This window comes from Strix aluco, chromosome 1 (genome assembly GCF_031877795.1).
Source record: "Strix aluco isolate bStrAlu1 chromosome 1, bStrAlu1.hap1, whole genome shotgun sequence".
Taxonomy (NCBI): Eukaryota; Metazoa; Chordata; class Aves; order Strigiformes; family Strigidae; genus Strix; species Strix aluco.
In genome coordinates this window covers 142728573-142749840 of record NC_133931.1, presented here as the reverse complement: position 1 = coordinate 142749840, position 21268 = coordinate 142728573, and the positions used below count along the sequence as shown (strand labels likewise).

The 21268-nt window shown below is 40.2% G+C and overlaps 1 protein-coding gene and 1 long non-coding RNA gene across 3 annotated transcripts in view; one reads left to right on the top strand and one right to left on the bottom strand.

The window, feature by feature from the left end:
• Nucleotides 1-919: 919 nt before the first annotated feature.
• Nucleotides 920-21268, bottom strand: part of GALNT15 (polypeptide N-acetylgalactosaminyltransferase 15) — a 29997-nt gene continuing 9648 nt past the window's right edge. For both annotated transcript variants that reach the window (XM_074838404.1, XM_074838411.1), the window contains exons 5-11: nt 14025-14192; nt 13301-13418; nt 12316-12510; nt 7904-8035; nt 6724-6825; nt 5719-5859; nt 920-4800 (exon numbers count right to left, since the gene is read on the bottom strand). In XM_074838404.1, coding sequence (XP_074694505.1) covers nt 4654-4800; nt 5719-5859; nt 6724-6825; nt 7904-8035; nt 12316-12510; nt 13301-13418; nt 14025-14192 — 1003 coding nt within the window. In that variant the 3' untranslated portion in view covers nt 920-4653. The remainder of the gene's footprint in view (nt 4801-5718; nt 5860-6723; nt 6826-7903; nt 8036-12315; nt 12511-13300; nt 13419-14024; nt 14193-21268) is intronic.
• On the top strand, nt 5868-12305 carry LOC141929240 (uncharacterized). The gene is made up of 4 exons (XR_012624981.1): nt 5868-6785; nt 6956-7017; nt 9269-9446; nt 11340-12305. It is a non-coding gene; the product is annotated as an uncharacterized LOC141929240 (long non-coding RNA).

Sequence of the window (21268 nt, the reverse complement as noted above, 5' to 3'; positions counted from 1 at the left end):
ACAAAGAAGCTATCTTGAAAAAAAAAAGTGCTGTTGGTGTAAGCTTAGTTGATGAAACTGCAGATGGTGGCAAGGGAGTTTGTTCTTGCATGTCATCATTATGCATAAAGCCAGATCTGGGGGGAATCAGAAGAGTGGGCAGTGGGGTTGGGCTCCTGGGGGGGATTTTAGCCTGGGTACCCTTTGGCTGATGTTCCTTCCATGCAACTCCAGTTTAAAAGCTATGCATGCCATCTAAATTAAACATGAAGACTCCTTTTCTAATCAGTAGAGAAAGCAAGCACTTCTAGATAGTGTTTCACCCATCTTGTTTAAATACTTGTCTTTGCAAAGAAAGACGTAACCTCTGGGAGTGTTCTCTGCTGACCAGTAGAAGCAGCCTAGACAATTAGCTTAGTTGTGTCTACTGTTTATGTGGCTGTAGTTAACAGAGGTGAATCCCGTCCCGTGTCTCTAACGCATAGTAATCCCCAAGTGGGATACTATTTTACAAAAAAACACCATTTGCAGCTAGAAAGACAGCAAAAACACTATGCCTGCTACCCCAAGTCATGTAGCCAGATTGTTTTTCTGGTACATCCTTCCAAGCCACCCAGTGAAGAAACAGCTGTGAGCTGTCTGAAGGGTGTGCCAGAGATGATGCTTTCCTGGAACTCTAGTTCTGTAGTCCCTGTTCACACCTTTCCACTGAAACCAATAGAAATTATGGCAAAGGACTATAAAATCAACCCCCCTCTAAAATGTTGGTGGAGGCAGAGTCCTCCTGTACATTTCTGTAAGACCGTTAGGTGATGGCTAAATGAAGCTATTGCCACTGGAGGCTTTCCAACGGGGTCTTTGCAGACCAGCTATTCTGCAGCATGAGGAAGAAGAGGCATTAGGCACTCATATCACAATGAAGGGGAATAAAAAGACAACGTTTCACTGTGCACTGATATACTTTATTCAGGGCAGACATGTGCAGTTTGTATAGCTTAAAAACATGAGCCAAGAAGTTACCAATATTTGCAAAACACTCCTTTTTTACTCCCTTCCAATACATTCGTAATTTGAATCAAACCTCTGGAGATAAAATGAGATACAAAGGCAGAATCTGAAAGCTCTCACTCACATGTAACCTTCCAGCTGTTGCGCAACTCTAGGCTGTTACTGTTCTTGTCTTGCTGCCTCATCATAGCCCCATTCCTTCCTGGGGAAATCTGTAATTGAAGCTATTGCATTTTAGTAATCAGACAGTATTACAGCTCAATCAACGTCTCTAAGGGAGGACCTGGAGGCACTTCCACATGGAGTGAGACATGCCCTGAACGCTTCCGTGCTACAGGATTTAGCACAAAGGTTGCTTTAACCTTCCCCCTGCTCAAACTTCAGGTTAACACGTGGAGAAAAATGCTGCCATTCTGTTTCTCTGCGTTAGTGATGACACCTCACCTAACTGGACAAACCCCAAACTATGGCCAATACCGACTGCATCAACTGGGTCTAGCTTTAAAAGTAAGGTGAATAATTCTTCAAGCCTTTATGTTCTTCTATTTCCAGTTAGCTGGAAGAGGAATAAACCAGGCTATTTAATAAGTGTTGTCAACTGAAAGGTAACGTGTTCGTGAATCTGACCTTTTAGCTCAGCTTCATGGGTGGGTTTGGCTCAAAGCATTCATTATGCCTGGGTTGCCAAATTCAAAGAAACAGGTGGAGTTAGACTGTAAAATGTTTACTTATGCTATGCTGAATTTCCTTTGCTCTTGCCCAAGGCTTTGCTCTGGAGGCCTTCAGAGTTAAAACTACTACTCCATCCTTGCCTGAAACATTTTGTTCTTATGTTTCTCTCCGGTCAGTGGGAATCAGGGGAACCTGAAATGTTGTCCCTGTCTAAATACAGAGCTAAAAGTAATTCCATGTCTGCTAGTGTTGTGTGAAAGGTGGGCAAAACTGAGGAAAACACACTAGCACCCTCAGCAGAGACCCTCTGTCAGGTCCCCTGCATGAGGAGAAGGGTCTAGCTGATGGATCTAACCACAGGGACAAAGTGTAAATGGAGAAACAGCGTTGGTACAACCAACCAATCCAGTTAAAAGGCGTAGAGGAAGGGAACTAGGAAAAACGGGATAGATGTTTTCCCTTTGTTTTTTTTGTGTAATAAGAAGTTATGTTTATATTAGAGGGAAGTGTGCACCATGGTATGCCTGGCTGTCCCCATACGGAGACCTCCTAGACCACACTGAAGCTCCCTTCTGGCCTGTGCTCTGGGGTTTAGTTCCCTGGGAAACCAAACACACATCTACACTGTTACTAAAAGAAACAAGTGTCATAACAATTATTTTTTAAATGGTACTGAACCATATATTTTCATTTTGTTGTTGGAAGAGGTGTTATGTAGCATATTTTTCTATTGTGCATGTATCTACAGCAAACCTTATTTTCTAGGGTTTTATTGTTATGTTAAAAAGCAGTATAAGATGAGGTTGTCCACATCTCTTAGGTTTAATTCCAAACATTTCCTCTCTAAACCAAAAATATTTTCATTCTTGTGATAAATCCCACTTGTGATCAATTACCACATTTGTATACACTTTTAACATTAAGCTAAATGCTGAAGGAATGATATTCCCAGTGTAGAGTCCAAAATATAATAAATAATACATTACTAAAAAATCTGGCATACTTATAATTTAAAATAAAGGAATCACATGTCATTAAAACAGCATTTCACTCAGCTTTTATGCAATTTTAGAAATTCTTTCTTCTCACCCTAGATTTGGGCAATGATCAGGGATCACTTGGTGTTCTGGACGAAGTTACTACCATCCTTTCAGCTGGAAGTTGAAGCATTTTCAAGAACGTCACAGGAAATCTTAAATCACACAGCAGCAAATGGTATTAGATTCTGATGCTATCAAAGAAAGAGTAAGTGATAATTAGGGTGATTGGAGTGACGCCTGAACATGGTGTGGAATCTGCAGCACTCAAAGCAAGCAGAGACCCCACTGGGAAATGTTTTGGACGGCACAGAATGCTGTTCATGACTTCTGTTGTAACCAGGTTTATATGCTTGAAACCAATTTATTATGATTTACCAAGAGCAGGTGACTGGGAGGCTCTGAGCAGAATATTCTGTTATTCCTTCCTTTCTCTTAAGTTCAAACAACATACTGTACCTTTTACAAAAACACCCCCATTTTCCGTCTCTTGAAAAAAATTTCAAAAACAAATTTAAGTTTCATTAATGATGCCCTTCCCCTTTAATAAATACCTATGGTTATGACTGATTTATACTGTAAATCAGGTGTGGTGCTGATGTGAGAAGACTCCCAAATCTTTGTTCTTCTGTCTTAGCAGGCTCTTGGAAAGTGTCATCATTATTAGTTTTAGCTCCAAAATGGAGAGTGCCCTAACAAAATACTGAGAGAAAGTTGCTTTGGTAGTGCACACTGTATGAGACCATTCTCATTACCTAACACAAACTCTCATTCACTTCTTTGAAAGACAGGAGGTCAGCAGGGATGCAGGCTCGGCAGTAGCTTGTTTAGAAAATTTTGTATGCTACTGTCTTTTGAGGATCAGCTTGGAGACCCACAACAGCAAGAATCTAAAAGATTTTCTGGGCTAAAACTGACAGTGTGAAAGACTTACTCACTTCCACAATGTGAAAGACTTAGGCTGCAAGCAAGTGAAGTAGGCACCAGTATTTTCTTCCTAGGTAGCCACTGTTGAAACCTGCTTTTTCCTTTCATTGCTGTTTTCAGCACTTTTGTCACTGGAATAATAATAAGCTCATCCCATAGCTTTATAAGAGCAAATAGATGCCACTGATACTTTCCATTTCAAAATATGCAGAGAAGTTGTTACCCTTCTTTCTAATCTAGTTCAATCTTCTTCCATATTCCACAGAAGTTTCCTGAAGAGTTGTTCTTAAATTTCATTAAAACTCATAAACAAAAGTTGTTAATATTTCAGTCTCATTCTCCCATCCAAATTAGACTGTGGAGGAAGAATGTAAGGAAGGGTGTGCCAAACACAGGACTGTTGGTATTCCAAGTCAATTAGAGCAGTTAGTGCCTAATTAAGTGCTAATTTATGCTCTGTGCAATCTCATAGAGGGTAGAAGTTTGGTTCAAGCTAGTTGGAAAACAAAATTTTAGCAATTACACGTGAAAACATCTACTACTTTTATGTATACAAAACCTACTTTGTTTTATATGAGTCGAGTGCACTGTAAAAAAAGGCTAAACTCTTTATCCTGGTTTGGCTGGCTTCCTCTCACAGTTTCAAAAGTTTCACAAACATTCGTTTTCCTGTATCCTCAGAAGTCACAGAATATGCTAAAGACAAGCTGTCTGGCAGCCAATTTTCCATGTTTCCTTCAAAGGGCAAACTTAACTAACTTCTGCAATAGCAGAGTTGAGAATCTGTTGATGCTCACAGTATCTTTATTCCCTGCTTCACAGAATAAATAGAAATTTTAGCTAGAGCTGAATAAACCAGGAACTGGCGGCAACTATTTGAGCCAGGCTTTCAAAGGAGAGACCTTCCTAACTTCCCTGCATACTACAGCAAACACAAACATCTTTCTTGTCCATGCAGGAAATGTGTCTTAAATCCCAAAAAGAAGTAATGTTAAATTTTGGGGACTTGACCTCCACAGAGACCTGTCAGTCATCTCTGACGTAGCACACTGGAGCGTTCAAATTGCCAGACCTGGTTTGCATTCTTGTTACATACACACAATAACAAGTCCTTCTCATCTTCACTCTTTGCTGCCTCTATGCATTTGCCAGAAAGGACATGGACAATCATTCCATTCTACAAGATGAGAGAAGGGAAAGAAAGAACAAATTAAAAATAAGGGATTTCCAGTAAAAGCTAGGCCATGTTTCTGAAATGGTTTACATACAATAGATCACCAGTAATGACTGGTTGTTCAAAATTTTTAAAGTATTGCTCTAAACATAATGACTAAATTTAGCTTTGAGCCTAGGGCATGGTAAGTATTCACAATTCCTTTCGAAGCTGACAGGAATAATTCAATAAATCTCATTTCCACCACTATTTGTTTCCTATGGGTACAGGTTGTCATCAGCATCAACTACAGTACTACAGGCCACAAAATTTCAAAAGGACCAGTGCTTCCCTTAGGAACCAAAACAAATTACAGTAGGAACTGTACCAGAGGATTGCAGCATCCCTACAACTACAGTAACCGCTATTTTCCCAGGCTGTCCTAGAGCATGACATTTTTCAGTCTTGTGGACGAGTTCCTGCTCTGCTGGGTGCAGTCCACTGAATTCCTCTGTTAGGAAGTTTACTTTTCTCTCACAATGCAGGAGGAATTTTAATGTTTGCCCTGCTCCCAAAGGGAGGGTTCAGGATTTCCAGACTCTTCCTCTATCCAAAAGAAATGGGCAAGGATTTGCCCTGCTCTTATTTTCACAACTACTGATTCTGATTCTATTCCCATAAGGCCAGTAAGACAAACAGTTAAAACAGGACATAGGAATTTAGGTAGGATTCTTGTAAATTGTATTTTTAAACCAAATTTATTTCACAAAGACAGTGTAAATGGACAAGAGGCATCCTAAATTTCCTGGATGAAAATGGTACAGAAGTGAAACTTGCCCTTCAAATATCTCGTCCCTTCCCTACACACGAATCCTGTCAGTTGCCCAGTGATCCCACAGTCCCTGTCAGCTGCCTTCCCCTCACAGCAGAGTCATTACTGACCTCCTGGACATCCCAGTGCTGGTGGCTGTTGTCTGTCTCCTTTGTACAGTTTTGAGGGATAACCTTCCCATGTCTGACATCAAAGCAAAACAGTGGAGCAGAACCAAGCCGGATTTCCTTCATGCTGTTATATTCAAAGTACTGGAAAAGGGAGGATTTGTTTGAACAATGATGGAAGGACATCCCAATTATTTTTTAAATACTAATTCCAAAAATAATTTCCTGTACATGTTTGTTAAGATGCAACCCAAACATGAGTGACTGGGACCCAACAGCCTTGACCCTGCAAAGCAATTCCCCCCACTAGCTAATTCTGGCATGACTATTTACCTCAGGAAAGGCTTTGTGGACTGTAATTATGTATAAAGTAAACCTATCCTATAAGAAAATTTTCTAGTTTAATAAATATTTTAACAGAAGAGTGTTTCTGACAGTGCCCACACACATTGCAGTTAGAAATGTGCCTGCAGCTCACCCTGAGCTCAGTGCGAGCAGCAAAACTTGCTTGGGACTTGGAGTAAATATCTGCAGTCGATCTGTATTGGTTTGGCTTCTCTTAATGCATGAGCTTGCTAGTCTAATGCCAGCTTGGGAGTCTACATCAATTTTCCTTTGGTCTTTGACTGCAGTTTAGGCACTAAACTGAAGTTTTAGGCACTAAATGGGGAAACCCATCCCCATTATTCTAGAATTGTTATATCTTTTTACTCCCAGGCTTTCTGTTCTCCAGATAATACCAAATATACTAACAAATAGGCACTTCATGATTTCTGCTGAAGCAAAGTGTGGGTATCTGCCCTCAGTGACACATGGAACATTGCCATTTTTTAAATGACACTCAGCTGCAGAAGAGTGGGCATCATTGCCTTAGCACATGCCTAATTTTGAACACATCAGTATTTCCACTAATATCAACCCAGCCATTTACATACGTGTTGGAGTGACTGCCTTCTGGATGGTTCCCTAGATCTGACAGAGTGCCGATGTACTTGAAGTATACAGTACCTGGGTGAGACTGTGACTGCAAGGGGAGAGTTCAATAGAGCCTTCTGCAATGGCTTTTCCAGGTTTGTAATCTGCACAGAAGCCAACACCCGTATTGTAAAGCTGTAAGTAAAGGTTTGTACTGAAATAAAGCGCAATCAGGTACAAACAAAATATCCTTCAGCTAACTTTTTTGTATCTCTTTATACTCTATGTTTTTGCTCATAATTCATGCAATATTTTTTTCTTTCAGACTAGATCTTGCATACTGATCTTGCAAACTGACCTGATATAAGAGGCAGAGTCTCCCTAAAGGTCCGTGTTACCCAGTGAGTTTTGTTTAAGTTACAGATACTCACTTCTGGTTTTAACTATTATGATAGTTAAAAGAAATCTGTCAAAATGTTTATGCTAATGGAAATTGCACTTCAGCTGGACACTGTAGTCAGAAAAAACCCAAGATATTCCAGAAGAAAAACCATGTGACAATTCCTGTGATCCACACTCTTCTTGAGCAAACTTTGGTAATAAAGAACAGACAAAATAGTAAAAGGACACAGTAAAATCTGTCTACAGATAGCAGAGTGTGACATAATTAGTGGACCTTGTTGCCTTGTTGGGGGAAAATCCCTTCCAGCAAGGCTGCCTGGAATAAATTCATATTTAAGCTAGTGATAATTATTAATTTATGTGTTTTAAAAATAAAACATTGAGAATATTGCCTCTTGTACACAGTCAGCCAAGGAACTGCTATTGCTACCACCTCTGCCCCTGGGGGAAGTGCAGGACTGAAGAAGTGCTTTTTTCTCTTCATGCACATGGACCAGCACAGAGATATCTCAGCTGCTGTTGCAGTTGCCATCTGCATGAAGCAACACAATTCTTTTCCTTTTTGAATGGCACCTAAACAACCTAAAGTTAGGATCCTCTGAGCTGTGGTGCTGAACTGAGTCAGACAACCTGGGTTCAGCTCCTGGCTGGCTTTCAATGTTTATGTGAGAATTTGGACTAGCTGTTTGTCTCCTCTGTCCTCTTCTTTCTCTTCCCATCCTTGTTGCATTGTCTGTTTGGACAATAAACTATTCAAAGCAGGAACAGTCTCTTACTCTATGCTCACTGAGTACTTAGTACATGGAAGGGATACTGGGTCTCTGAACAATGCAAAAACATTCATCATTCTTTATAGTGTGTTTTCTCTTACCTTGCCAGAGAATCTTGGTGTGTCTTCAGGTTGGGAGAGCTCAGGGTACACATTTGATACAAACCATTGGAAATTTCTACAGCCGAGTCTCTTCTGTAGCTGAAGGCGCTCACTGCAGTCTGGCTTCTCTGCCTTTATGGAGAAAGCATAGGGGCAACAAGGTTACTAGTGTACTTGTGTTAGAGATGCTAGAAAATTATGACATAGGAATTATTTCTATCACCTCTTCTATCCTGCATGTTATAGATATTGAGATATATCTCTCATTAGTATGCAAAGGAGGAGGATCAGCTATAGCCTTCCTCCAACTTTGTGCTAAACCAGCATTTAGTCTGGCATTGTGATGGAAGTAAATGTTTCAGAAGTATCATACATTGTGAAAATAAGTATTTCCTCTAAAAATGATTATTATACTGCAAGATAAGTCAGTCGTCATCTTTTTAATTAAAAAAGTTGGGGTCAAGTCTGATATTTATTGCACTGAAATCAGTGGGATTGTAATAGATTGTTATTCACAGAATCACAGAATCATTCAGGTTGGAAAAGACCCTTGGGATCATTGAGTCCAACCATCAGCCCTACTCTACAAAGTTCTCCCCTACACCATATCCACCAACATCTCATCTAAACGACCCTTTAACACATCCAGGGATGGTGAATCCACCACCTCCCTGGGCAGCCTATTCCACTGTCTGACCACTCTTGCTGTGAAAATTTTTTTCCTAATGTCCAGTCTAAACCTCCCCTGTTGGAGTTTAAAGCCATTCCCTCTTGTTCTATCCCTAGTTACCTGTGAGAAGAGACCAGCACCACCTCTCTACAATGTCCTTTCAGGTAGTTGTAGAGAGTGATGAGGTCTCCCCTTAGCCTTCTCCAAACTAAAGTCCCAGCTCCTTCAATCGCTCCTCTTAGGATTTATTCTCCAGACCCTTCACCAGCTTTGTTGCCCTCCTCTGCACTCGCTCCAGCACCTCGATATCTCTCTCATATTGAGGTGCCCAAAACTGGACACAATACTCAAGGTGTGGCCTCACTAGTGCAGGGGGACTATCACCTCCCTACTTCTGCTGGTCACACTATTTCTAATACAAGCCAGGATGCTGTTGGCTTTCTTGGCCACCTGGGCACATTCAGTATAGAATTTGCCCTGCTGATTAAAATTCAATTTTTTGGCCTTTAACAGCCCAAATTACCCAGTTATTGTCAGTCCTCCATGATCAGAGGATGTAAGTGATGACAGAATTTAGCTCAAAATATAGTCTATCACATTATTATCTGACAGTTACTAGATCTAGGAAGTTAATGTGTTTTGCGGCTATAAAGGCATAAACTCTTTCCTATGATTTATGTGTTTTCTTGAATTAGATACACACAAAATCAACTCTCACCCTTCCTGGTAGCAACTCTGTTCTGAAAAAAAGACAAGTGCCTTCAACCCTTGGTGCAGCTACGGGCATCTGCACTGCAAAGGACTGACAGTCTGAATATTTGAGGGTATTTAGCACTGAAGGTAGCTAACAGGGTTCTGAAAACCTCTAAGCAGGTAAGTGTCTAATCCTTCCATTTCAAAACCACACAAAACACTTTTCCAAATCTCTCAGTGCCCAAATACTAAAAATATCTCATCACCCTTAAAAGTGTCTCTCCTCTTTCTTGCCAGCGCTAGATCTCCCCCTTCATGTTTCTACTTTATAAAATGCAGTTTTGGATTCCAGGAAACTGGTCTGGATTCCTACATGAGAAATTAAAATTGGTAACATAAGCAAAGAATTGCCTGTAAATAACTTTTCCTCAGACCAGCTATTTCTCTATATCCATAAGAAAGAAAAAAGGACTTGGCGACATGCCTGGAAAACGCTGACAAATGAAGGGCCTTGGAGATCAAGGGAAAGGTATCAGTTTTTAAAGGCAGGGATCAGCCGTGCCACGTGGCGGTGTTTGCCAGCCCCTGTAAGCTACACAGGCAAAGCTCAACAGTTGCAATATGTTAAAGAGAACCTCATAGTTTAGTATCAGTCTTAAGATTCAGTATGCAATTCAGCACCACACAAACCTGTCCCCAAGAGGTTTTCTTGCAAAAGGGAAATAGAGAAGTAAAATGCTTCCCCTAAAAAGAGATGTTTCTCATGAGACTCTGCTTTGGCTGAAGAAGGCAATGGCAGTAAATCTCATTTTGTCATACTAGTTACAGTCTGCATTTGACGCCAAATAAATGGGGTAAATAACGTAAAGAAAGTCATTATCCATGTAAACCAATCTGAAAGGAAACTGTGCTTGTAAATTAACTAAACAAGCCACACAAGAAAACGAGAAAAAGAGACAGTGGCTGAAATAATAGAGAGCTGGGAAGAGCTTTATTCATCTGCATTAACGCTCATGCCATGGGCATCCTGTGCAGGATGCGATGCAGACCATAAAACACAAAGACTTCTAAAGCCACCAAAACGGGGATCGCTAGTTATTTTCTGCAGTGGGCAATGGCAGCGACCAAGGCTCATGGACATTTTTGCCGTGCTCCCCCTCTCAGTGCAATAAATCCCCATGGGGCCCATCTGCAGCTGAGCAGTAATAATGTCATTACTTGCGTGTGTCTTTTGAATAGCGTCCTGCTGCATTGACATACTGAAAATATTGGCTGTGAAAGAAGGGAACAGAGAAAAGGGCCTTTTATGTTATGGTATGCCGAGCATAGAGACCGTAAAATTGATCATTTGAAGGACCATCATACTTAGGAGTACTAAAAGTATTCTGGCTAGAATAAACTCTCAGGCAAAAGGTCATGGTGCTTAGAGCTAGTAAACTGTATCACTGATGGCTGTAGTATTTAGTACAGAAAATTGCTTCTGAGTTGACAAGAAAGAACTTCAGGAAATTATTAAATGATTTAAAGACCTAACTGCCCATCTTAAAAGACTTGGCCTAGCATCCTCCTTGCAATTCCATGACTGTAACCCTTGTGTGTCAATTGCTGAACTTCTGGACAGCGGAGTTCAAACCTACAACACAGACAAGGAGGGAGAAGCTTTTTTAAAAAGTGGAAATAGAATCAAAAAAGGAACGTGATAGCTTCAGACTCTAGGATTAGCATAGCAGGCTGACTGGAGAGGCAGATCCACTGGTGGACTGTAAGGCCAGACTAGGTGACAGGCGAGAAGTCACGCTGAAGCAGGGCCCTTTTCCTCTCCCCACTACAGTGCAGCTCCTGCTGTATCTGCCTTGCTTAGACAATGGCCAGCACTGCAATGACTGAGGCATGCAGGACTCAAATGCAAGAGCAAAACTGAATGGGGAACTTAGCACACCACCTACCCATGATCTGCCAAACTGTTTTCAGTGAATCTTTTTCTTCTTAAAAGCATGGCATTGTTAAATGAACAAGAAGATGAATTACATGTTTTCATTCACAACTCTCACAAGTTTGCCCTCTGCCTTGTAGGACAGGATACTGTTACAAGAAAAGGTATTGGAGCCAGAGAATTCCTGAGAACTGCAGCAACATTAAGAACTTCACATCATTAACAGCCTAACATTAACAACATTAACCACAGCTGCATGACTCCCAATAAACAAATATCCACTGGTTTGTAATACATGGGATATACAGTCCCTTGACTGATCCTGATCTGCCATGGATTATACAGTGGCTTTAAAACAAGTGTGGCTGTTCTGTAGTTGTTGGATGCTGTGTAGCCTGCAGATGGTTCAAGTGTGGCTGCATGCCAGGGCTACGCCACACACCTGGCTGCAAGCCTGTCTTAGTGTACAGGTTGCTGGGAATCCAAATCCCTGGAGGCCATATTTCTGCCTCTGTGATGCTTCTGCTGAAAAAGTGACTTGTAAATAGTGGCTATGTTGAGATCTGACTTTCTCAGTTACAGACAGTTGCTTCTGGACATCTGTCAGTTCAGGAAAAAAATCACCTTTTTTGTCACTAGACCACTCAGATATGTTCCCTTCCAGTACAAGAGACACCACAGTTTGCTACGTGCCAGTGAATATTACTGAATATCCTCATGAATCACATGAGGAAGAGCTTCAGTAATGAAGAACGAGTCCTCTAGGAGGGCGCTTCGAGCACACAGTGCTACTGGCTTCCACTTCAGACGCACTCCAATCCTCCATGTACTATCGGTGGAAAATAAATCACAGCTTGTCAGGCAAGCTGAAGAAGGAGTTATTTGGAGAAAGTGTCATACTCTAAGAGATTTGATAACTTCAGCAAACAACTCTGAGGCACAAGTTTCTCTCCTTCCTAATCTGACAGCTCTTCCACTGGAAGGTTTCATAAGAAGACTATCCCCAGCACCATGCACACTGAATGTTTGACTGCACACAGACACCCCCACCTCTATTCCACCCCCTACCTCAACATGCTCCTTCCCTCAGAAACAAACCGCTACAGATGTCTTTACCTTGCTGATTAAGAAAGCCACTGTGTCATGCTTGTAGAAGTTCTCTTTAAAAGAGCCCAGCCAGGTCTCTGCTATTCGGATTTTGTTCCTCACAATGGCCTCTTCATAGGAGAAAGCACGGGGAAAGTGACTTCGATAGACATGCCCAACTCGGGAGCATGGAATAATTTCTACAGAGCCACCACAGAGCCAGGTCTGAAACACAGGTGAAAGAACAAAAAGAGATTACCTTATTTAGATTACCTTTATCTAAAAAGGAGAAGCTCCTTTACTATAGATTCTGCCTCAGGAAATCCTAATCTACACATTGCTGGAAACAGCAAGAGTATTATTATGTGCTTCTTCATACACTTGTTCCCCACAGATACAGAGACGCAGAGAAGATACTGGGAAAGACAGACCTTTGATTTGACCCAGTATGGCTACTCATATGCTTTTATGTTTTTCTGTGCACAAACAGTGCAGTGGAGTGAAGAGGCCTGGGGGCGCACCTTCTTTTGTCTGGGACATTAAAGACTCTGTACTCTTTGTGTCTACAATTGTCATTGCTTTTTAATATCATGCACTCTTTGTATTCAGCAAATATCAATGCAAACAATTTAATATAAACAATTTGGTATTAAAACTACAGGTTGGCAAAGAAATAAAGCTACTCTCCCTTTGGTGCATGTTACATGCCAAAAAAGAAAAGTCAGCTTTCAGAAGGTGCCAAAACCAGTGACTCTGTCCTCAGGCAGATAGTGATAGTCGGTGAAACTTCCTTCTCCTGACATAATGCTCCTAACTCTCAGCAGCTGCATGTTCTTGTATAGTCCTGACAGATCACAGAGCATGGGGAGAGATTTCTGCGAGGAAAGTGATATTCTCCATGCCTCAAGACAATTCTGCACTTAATTGCTTTTATAAATAGCTTCTTGCCTTTTCATTCAGGTTCCTTAAAAGCCCCATAGTTACCACAGCTTGATGTTTTACTTAAAATTCTTACCCTTATAGATAGCTCCAGATTTTCTGCTCCCCACATGGTCATGTCAGAATCATAAGCTCCAGTGTTTTGGAAGTAATGTCGATCCATGGCCACCACTGCACCAGCTACCACAGGACTCCTATGTAGAAAACAGTTTGGAAGTGAACACCTTCAGTTTTGGATAGGGAATTATGTGAAGGATGAAAATCCTGCCATTTCCATAGAGGTAGTATTGCAAAATGATTGAATGCTACTCCACATAAGCTTGAATAAATTAATTATCTAACCCAAAGAAAGAACAACTGGAACTGAATTCTAGGATTTGCTTGGGGAAGGGAGCCAAGAGCTGAATTATTAAATAAAGCTCAGAACAGTGGGAAATGTTACATAGATATACACCCAAAACAACAGACAAACAGATCATGATCAAGACGTCTCTTTTTACTCTGCATGATCCATCTTTTGGTTTCCCTACAAACCTCCACACCTTGTCTGGTCAGGTTGTGTACAAGTTGTCTCAATGTGTGGAAAATATTTGTCATGTTGAAAGTATGACTGCAATCTAGTTAGAATGATTACTAAAGGCCAAACAAACTCAGTGTAAGCCAAAAACCTATCCCTTCAAAAAACATTAACTGAGCATATGCAAGTAACCACGTCTCTCTTCTGTTAGCTGGAAGATGACCCAAATTGTACAGTTTTGCTGCTGAGCTTAGTGGAGGCATATTGGCTGATGGACTGTTACCTGATAGGGCTGATGGGAGACTGTCGTACCTTCTCTTCATGCTCTGGCACAGGTTCCCAATGAAAATCTAGTTTCCAGTCAAAAACACCTCTATGCAGGCCCACAGAGTGATAGTACTGAAAAGTCTTCCAGTCTATGACATCTATGACAGGGGAGACGACACTGTTTCTGAAAAAGACAATATAATTTATTTTCAAAGCCAAAGCACAAATTAAGCTCACTACTCTGTTAGTAAACAGTGGTTCTCCTTTTTGACACTGTCAAGCACAAGCACTTCTCTAGATGTTGAGTGCCCTTATTTTCCTTGCTGATAGAAGCTCAGGTGCTCAGTGCATGGGAATACTGAACCTGCAGTGAGCAATCTAAAGATCAGTAATTTTTGATAACCTGTACCTTGCATTGTCATTTAACGCTACTCAGATTCTTGCTACAAGTTAACCATCAGTATTCTTATGAAGCTGTTTCACACAGAGGCCCCAGCCTCTGATGCTAAAGGCTCTGCATGGATGCAAAGTTTATAGCAAAAGGTTATTTTGGCCTCACACACTTTACCATCCTTTGATTTTCCTGTAGACGTTCCACACACTTCATGAGTTTGTCACTTCAGGCCAATGAAGAGTGCACTTATCTTTATTTTGTTCTGCAAAAAGCATTTATCGCTGAGTTCATAAGCCAGTTTCTGTTTGTATTTTATCACAAGCTTAAAATGCTCTTGCAAATGCACTGTCACAGTGTGGAATCTACTTTTAAGTGCCAGAACAGAGCCATTGCACTGTAAGCAGCAATCCTCCAATTCATTTCTAACGAGTTAAATTCGGATTAGTCTGCGAAGAGGTATTAGACACTTCCCCATGGTGAACATGTCACGGTATTTCAGTGTGTGCTTGTACATTATCTTGGAATTAACTGGTAGTTCAGAAAAGCCACGAGCATTCCTTGTTTTCAGGTCAATGATGTATCACATTTGGAAATTTTCAGAGTATAAATGCAATGGTGTTAGGGATTTCAGGAAAAACAACATCATCCATTTCTTCTCTGTTATGCAAAAAGGATGGTCTCTGGTCTCAGTGTAAGGGCTTGCCTATAGACAGAAGGTCCTCTGGAGAAAAATCAGTAACAGTTACTGGGGATGAAAGTACACTGGGAAAAATTACTCTTGTTCTAGACAAAGAGTATCCATATAGGAAATTATTCTGGAGTAGCCCTCTTCCTAGAAAATAACTTCTTGTTACAACTGAGAGAGAGAAATTAAATGGTCAATTTTGGGGCAAGAAGTAGAAGATTTTATCTCCTCTTTTAAAGATTTATATGTTGGTCAGAGATCACTCTTGAGAGAAATACACTTAAAACATAATACCGTCAATGAAGAAAGGTCATCTCAGAAGTCTCCAATGCAGTGAGCCCTTTGTACTTTCCTACAGCAGAGACCAGAATCAGCTGATGAAGATGGTAGCTCTGGGTGATGTTAATGTAATCTTGACATATCTTCTCTGCCTTTACAATCACTAGAGTAATGTTTTTTTCAGTTTCAGGGTGGGGGAAACTCCAAATTTTGTTTTATCACAGTTGCCATTTCCTGTAGAGAATTTTAGAAGTCCATGGAGAAACAGAGACTACTGATTGTCAGTGAATTGTATGAACTATGCAGAGGATAGTGTTAAAATGACTCATTATTCCTTTGTTTCCTAATAAGAGCAGACTGTCCTATGATGAGCTAAAGGCAGAAAGATTTAAAATGGAGAAGTGATTATATTTCTCCATCCAGGTGTAAAACCAGTTTTTGTAATATGTAATAATAGGCACTCTTAGAAACAAGCATTGGGTTTACAAATAGATGAGAAGATTTTATGATCACCTGCAACATTTGTAGGCATATACATTAAGTCAGTCATTTGCTGTCATTCTCCCACAGGACTCAAAAAGAAATGGAAAGAAATTATACAAAAAAGAATAAAGCTGATATTCTCCCCTGATTCTCTTGATGATACCCCTGTGATAGTTTTGTATCCAGGGCAGGAGCAACCACCTCAAACTCAAGCCAGCAGGAGCCTTTGTACTGAAAGCTGTATTTAACCTTCACTCACTAACAGTATGAAAAGGAAACTAACTGCTTCTGGAAGTTACTAAAAGTTAGTGTCCTGATGGACTCACACAAGCAGGCGTTTTTTCTTTGATATGCTGAGAAAAATCCATCTAACAAGTTAAATGGATTTTATATGACTAAACTTCAAAAAATGAAAAGTCACTGTAATTGTACTTTTTACAGCCTGCTGCATTCTCCACAAGTATCTCTGACAACTGTCTGGTTAGGAGTGCAGCTGGAGTTGTGTACTTCCCAACCACAGTTTGTTGCTACTTGTTGAAATGCGTGCTATCTATTGCTACTTGTTTATCCATTCTCATTCAGCAGGACCGAGGAACTACTGATCCCAGGTTAGTTTATTTTACAATTTCAGAGTCAAGAGGGAAATAGCAGGAGAGCATGCTTGAGTGCCAGAGGAGGCAATGTAGACTAAACCATTCAAAAAACCTTGACCATGAGACTAGATCACACATGCATATCCAAGATAGTTCAGACAGAGACAATGCGGATACTCAGTTACGCTCAGATATGTTCTGGATCAGATATATGCTGGATCAGATGATCCAGACATTTCAGACTATCCTACATTTTCATATCATATCAGTCATTTAAAACCTGTTCTTCTTCTTGGATCCACCTTAAATTTGTTGCTACTATCGAACTCTTAAAACTTTAAATATTGGGAGTAGCTTTCTGATCTGAAATAGAGGAATCCAGTAACTTTATCTTATGTGAAAACTGGTCAATGTCCAATTTTAATCTTAATCAAGCAGTGCTTTACATATCTTTTGCTATTAATGCTTTTTTTAATAAAAGATCTGTTTTCTGCATATTCACTGATGGTTTGATGTTTGTGTGGTTCTAAATGCAGATTTGCAGCAGAAGGTAATTGAAAGTTGGAAGATGTTCTTAGCTATTCTTTTTGTTTTTAACTGGATAACTGGCAGACAGTCAGCAGCTTCTCAGCATTTTGAAATGAAATACACACTGGCAAACTACTGCTAATTTTACTCTGTGGAATCCAAGGAAAGGAAAAAACAGGAAATTTGAATACAACTAGCAGCAAGGCTAGTTTGACTAATTTGTGAATATTTCAAATGCTTGGAACACACATGAACTACAAAAGGTCACAATTCCATGAAAAAGAGCAACCCAAACAAGAACAATTTCCTGGTTTGGGATTTTTCAACCAAATACAATTGCAAATGGAATGTCTTCCCATGACCCTTTACAGTCACCATGGACATTATGTTCTTTTCTATTTTTAGAATAAGTAACATGAGAAGAAGAAGACTTAATTAACACATCTGTTTTGACATTTTAGATACACTGTTTCTTGAAAGTGTTTTTTATTGATTTATACTTTCTTTTGGTAGGAAGGGAACAGATTTTAATCTGTTTAAAACCCCCTTTAAATAAGAAGGAACAAAAAAAAAAAACAAGCCATGAAAACTATGTATTTCCCTCAACCAGTTTCAGAGTGGGTCATTCCCTGCAAAAATTAGATAGCTAGGAAATCCAGGCAGTCCATGTTCTCTGGCTCTGCACGTAGTCAAAACTTCAGTAAGTAACTGAGAACCCAAGCTGGTTCCACAGCACACTGCATTTTCAGTGAAAGCACCTTGCTGGCTGGCTGAAGTCTTCAGGGAAATAGTAATGTGAAGCATTGGAAATGAGATAGGGTTAATAAAAAGATAAAATGCAGTAATCAGGGATGTTAAAGCTATGGTATAAAGGATTACCTAAATGCTGCCTTACAGACCAACTCCAGACTAACTTAGGGGATGTGAACAGTCTCCTTGAACTGATGGACTACTCATACGCTAAGCACAAAACATATAATTCAAATCTCTGCTACGGAATAGTGCTAAGGGAATGTTTTATTTAAAAAAAAAAATCTTTTGAACCTGTCTTTTTTGTTAAAATACACAAATTTGTATGTGGTTACCAAAATCTGTGGGAGTGATGAATACCTTTTTACACTGGACAGTCAGGGCACTGTGCCATGAATCATGCCTAAATCCTCACTGCCCCTTCTTTTGGCAGTAATATTTGCTTTTGGCTTTAGCGTCTAATCTTCAGTTTCTTTACCTCAACTTCTTTAAAATAGGTCACCTACTGATCCTGATCAACTGTGACAGATTGCAAAGAGATAGCGTATCTTCACATAGCATACCGTGTAAATGCAGAACATTAATTTACTGAATTTGAAATGACTGCTATTGACAAATGGAGGATATAAAAGGATCAGGCAAAAAGAGAAGTCCCAAGAAGCAGGCTGTTATATGTGAAGTATATGGAAGGTTTTCAAAACAAGGAAAATAGTACGGAAATGCATGCTCAGATGCTGGGGTTGTGTAGGCTCTGGACGGATAACATCATGCTTCCCTGGGCCTGTGAGAGGGTAGAAAACAGATGGCTTATGTATTTGGTAGCTTGAAAAGATGGGGTATGGGCCACTGAGAAGTGGAGAATGAGATGAAAAGAGATGAAGGAGCTGTGGTGCAAAATATTTCCCTTCTCTCTAGTGTATTACCATAAAACTAGAACCACATGAAAATTTTCTGGACAGCAGAACTCTGTTTCTATTCCTGTATCTGCAAGCAGAGGCTCCCATTCACTCCTGAATGGGAGCAAACAGCAGATAACTTTCCATTGTTATGTTCACTTGTTATTCAGTTTGACAGCGTTTTCATTAAAGATTAGAGACCTAGAATCATAGTGCTAGAAAGAGGCACTTTGAATTTTAGAAACCAGATAGGCTTCTTTTAATAACATCACAGGCTTCTGTTTCCTAACGTAATATTTGAGCTGCAGTATAGGCAGTGCACCAGCACAGAGGGAAACAGCCCTTCCAACGAGGAGCAGGGGAAAGGTCCTAAGGGCAAGCTATCCCTTTGCAAGCCACCTCTCTGTCACGGTCATGGTGCCCATGCCTTTTTTAGAGGTGGAATTCCTTGTCAAGGGTATAAACAAGGCTCATTTTGTTTTCATGCAGTATTCTCAGTATTCTCAGGAATCACACTTTGGATATTTTTTTTTTTTTTAAATCATCCTGCTTCAGCATGGTGGTCACTGTTTTTAGGTTAAAGGAACATGACACAGTTCATGATATGCCCCCTCTGCCTTTCACTGCCTTTGGACTGAATACAAAATAGCAGCTGTCTCCTGCAGTCTCCTGGGAAAGGCGAACCCCTCAAAAGACGACTGTAATAATTACACAGCTGCATTACTATGCACCATGCTGCTCACCTGGAATTATCCAGGAACACAAACAGTTGTCAAATGAAATGATCTGTGAGGCATCTCATCTAGTTTTCTAATATTGTCCAGGTGCCTATGGTATTCATCCTTGAATAATCCAAATGTCAAGGGATTCTTTGCAAACCGCTGAACCATTCTCTAGGCAATATACTAAGCTGATGCACAGCTTCCCAGTCGATTTGCTAGGTATGGTTCACAGAACTAGTCCCAGTCAAGGTGCCCATAAACGCATGTATAATGATTTTAGAAAGACTTAATACTTTTTGGAAAATAATTTTGATTGGGCTAGTGAATAAAACCATCATGTAGGGAGATAAAATGTCATCACCCAGAGCAAGTCAAATATCTGTCAAATATTTCCATACCTGTAAAATCTGAATAATTTTTCTCATGTTTGTCCTGTCTGTCATTACCACAGGCTACTAAGGTATCTCCCTTTTTGTGGGTATGTTCAGCTCACAGTGAGGTCTTAGTTTGGGCAAGGGTCTCTCAGCATCGCTCTAAAACAGGTCACAGTAATAGTGGTAGATCTCCCTCCAGCTCCATTAAGCTCCTGCAAAGGTTTGAGCTTTGGAAAGGCTGCACTTTGTCTTGCCAGCAAACAACTTACTCACTCTAGGTGATTAAGTGTTTTCCCATCCTGCCTCTCCAGCAAAAGTGCATGATTGGTACATTGAGAAGAGGAAAGATGGATATTTCACCAGCCACTGTAAGCTTTTTTTCACTGTACTTTCCTCATTTGGGTAGTCTCTGAGAGTGCACATGATTCAATTTAACAGCTCCTCAACTGCTAAATGAAGCCAAGTTGACTGTGCTAACACTTTACATTTCCATGGTGATCTCCATGCGAGCATTACAAGCAATTTCAGAAAAATCATGAATTAACTTCCTTATCAGGTCAGTGTTATTATCACCATTCTTCAGCTGGGGAAAGAGGGACAGTGATGGAAAGCGATTGCCAGATGCCTTAGAGCCTGTCTTCCCTGTGCACTGGAGAATGGTACTGGTTCTCCACACTAGCAGTGACAAAGCTTCCAGGGTCAGACACAGTGACTGATACAGCATACAGAAAGGGATGGCTTAGCCCATGATATTATCCAAATGCTCTTCCACCTTTGTTCCATTAATCCAATTAGCCATTAGCTAACTCAGTGTTAGATTCTGCCCTTCTGGAGGAATGAATAAACATGTGGACCCTATAGAGGAAGTGAATCCCTTTCTCATCCCCTGGTGACAGTGCTACAGAAATCTCAGAGTGATAGTAGGCTTGGTGGCGTTGCATTCCTTCAGAAAGGATGATTTTTGACAGTGAATCACTGCACTTGGGGTGGGATCTTAACTTCTCTCTTGCCATTGTAATTCTCCCTTCGTTACAGCTCTCCTCTGAGACTTTTTGTAACTCTTAATTTCAGCAATACAGCCTTGAATAAGGACTGGCCAATTAATACAGATAGGAGTTTTGCATAAACATCAACAATAGACTGTAGCTCAAGGCAGAAGAATCATGAAGTATATTAATAATAAACCATCTAATAAATCAGCAGACAAAAAATAATCTGCTTTTCCAAGAAGGACCTTTTAGAAAAGAATGTTCCTGACATCCTAGGGCAGCATTACTTTTCCTTTCAGTATTCTTAATATTTTTATCTGAATGATGTAATAATTTCTAAAAACTCACATTAATTCTCTTATAAGCAAACATAATCAGCCATAAAAGCAGCTTGTTCCAGTGCCTGGGAACAGCCTTTGAAGGTCTTTAGTATGACTATTTAACGGTCTGGTAAGAGTTTTAAAATTTTTTTTTCTTCTACCCCCCCTAGCAATTATTCAGTTTTTCCCAAGTGGCTTATGGGTAATGATAGACAAGTTAATGTACAAAATTTTCTTTCAGAAAAGT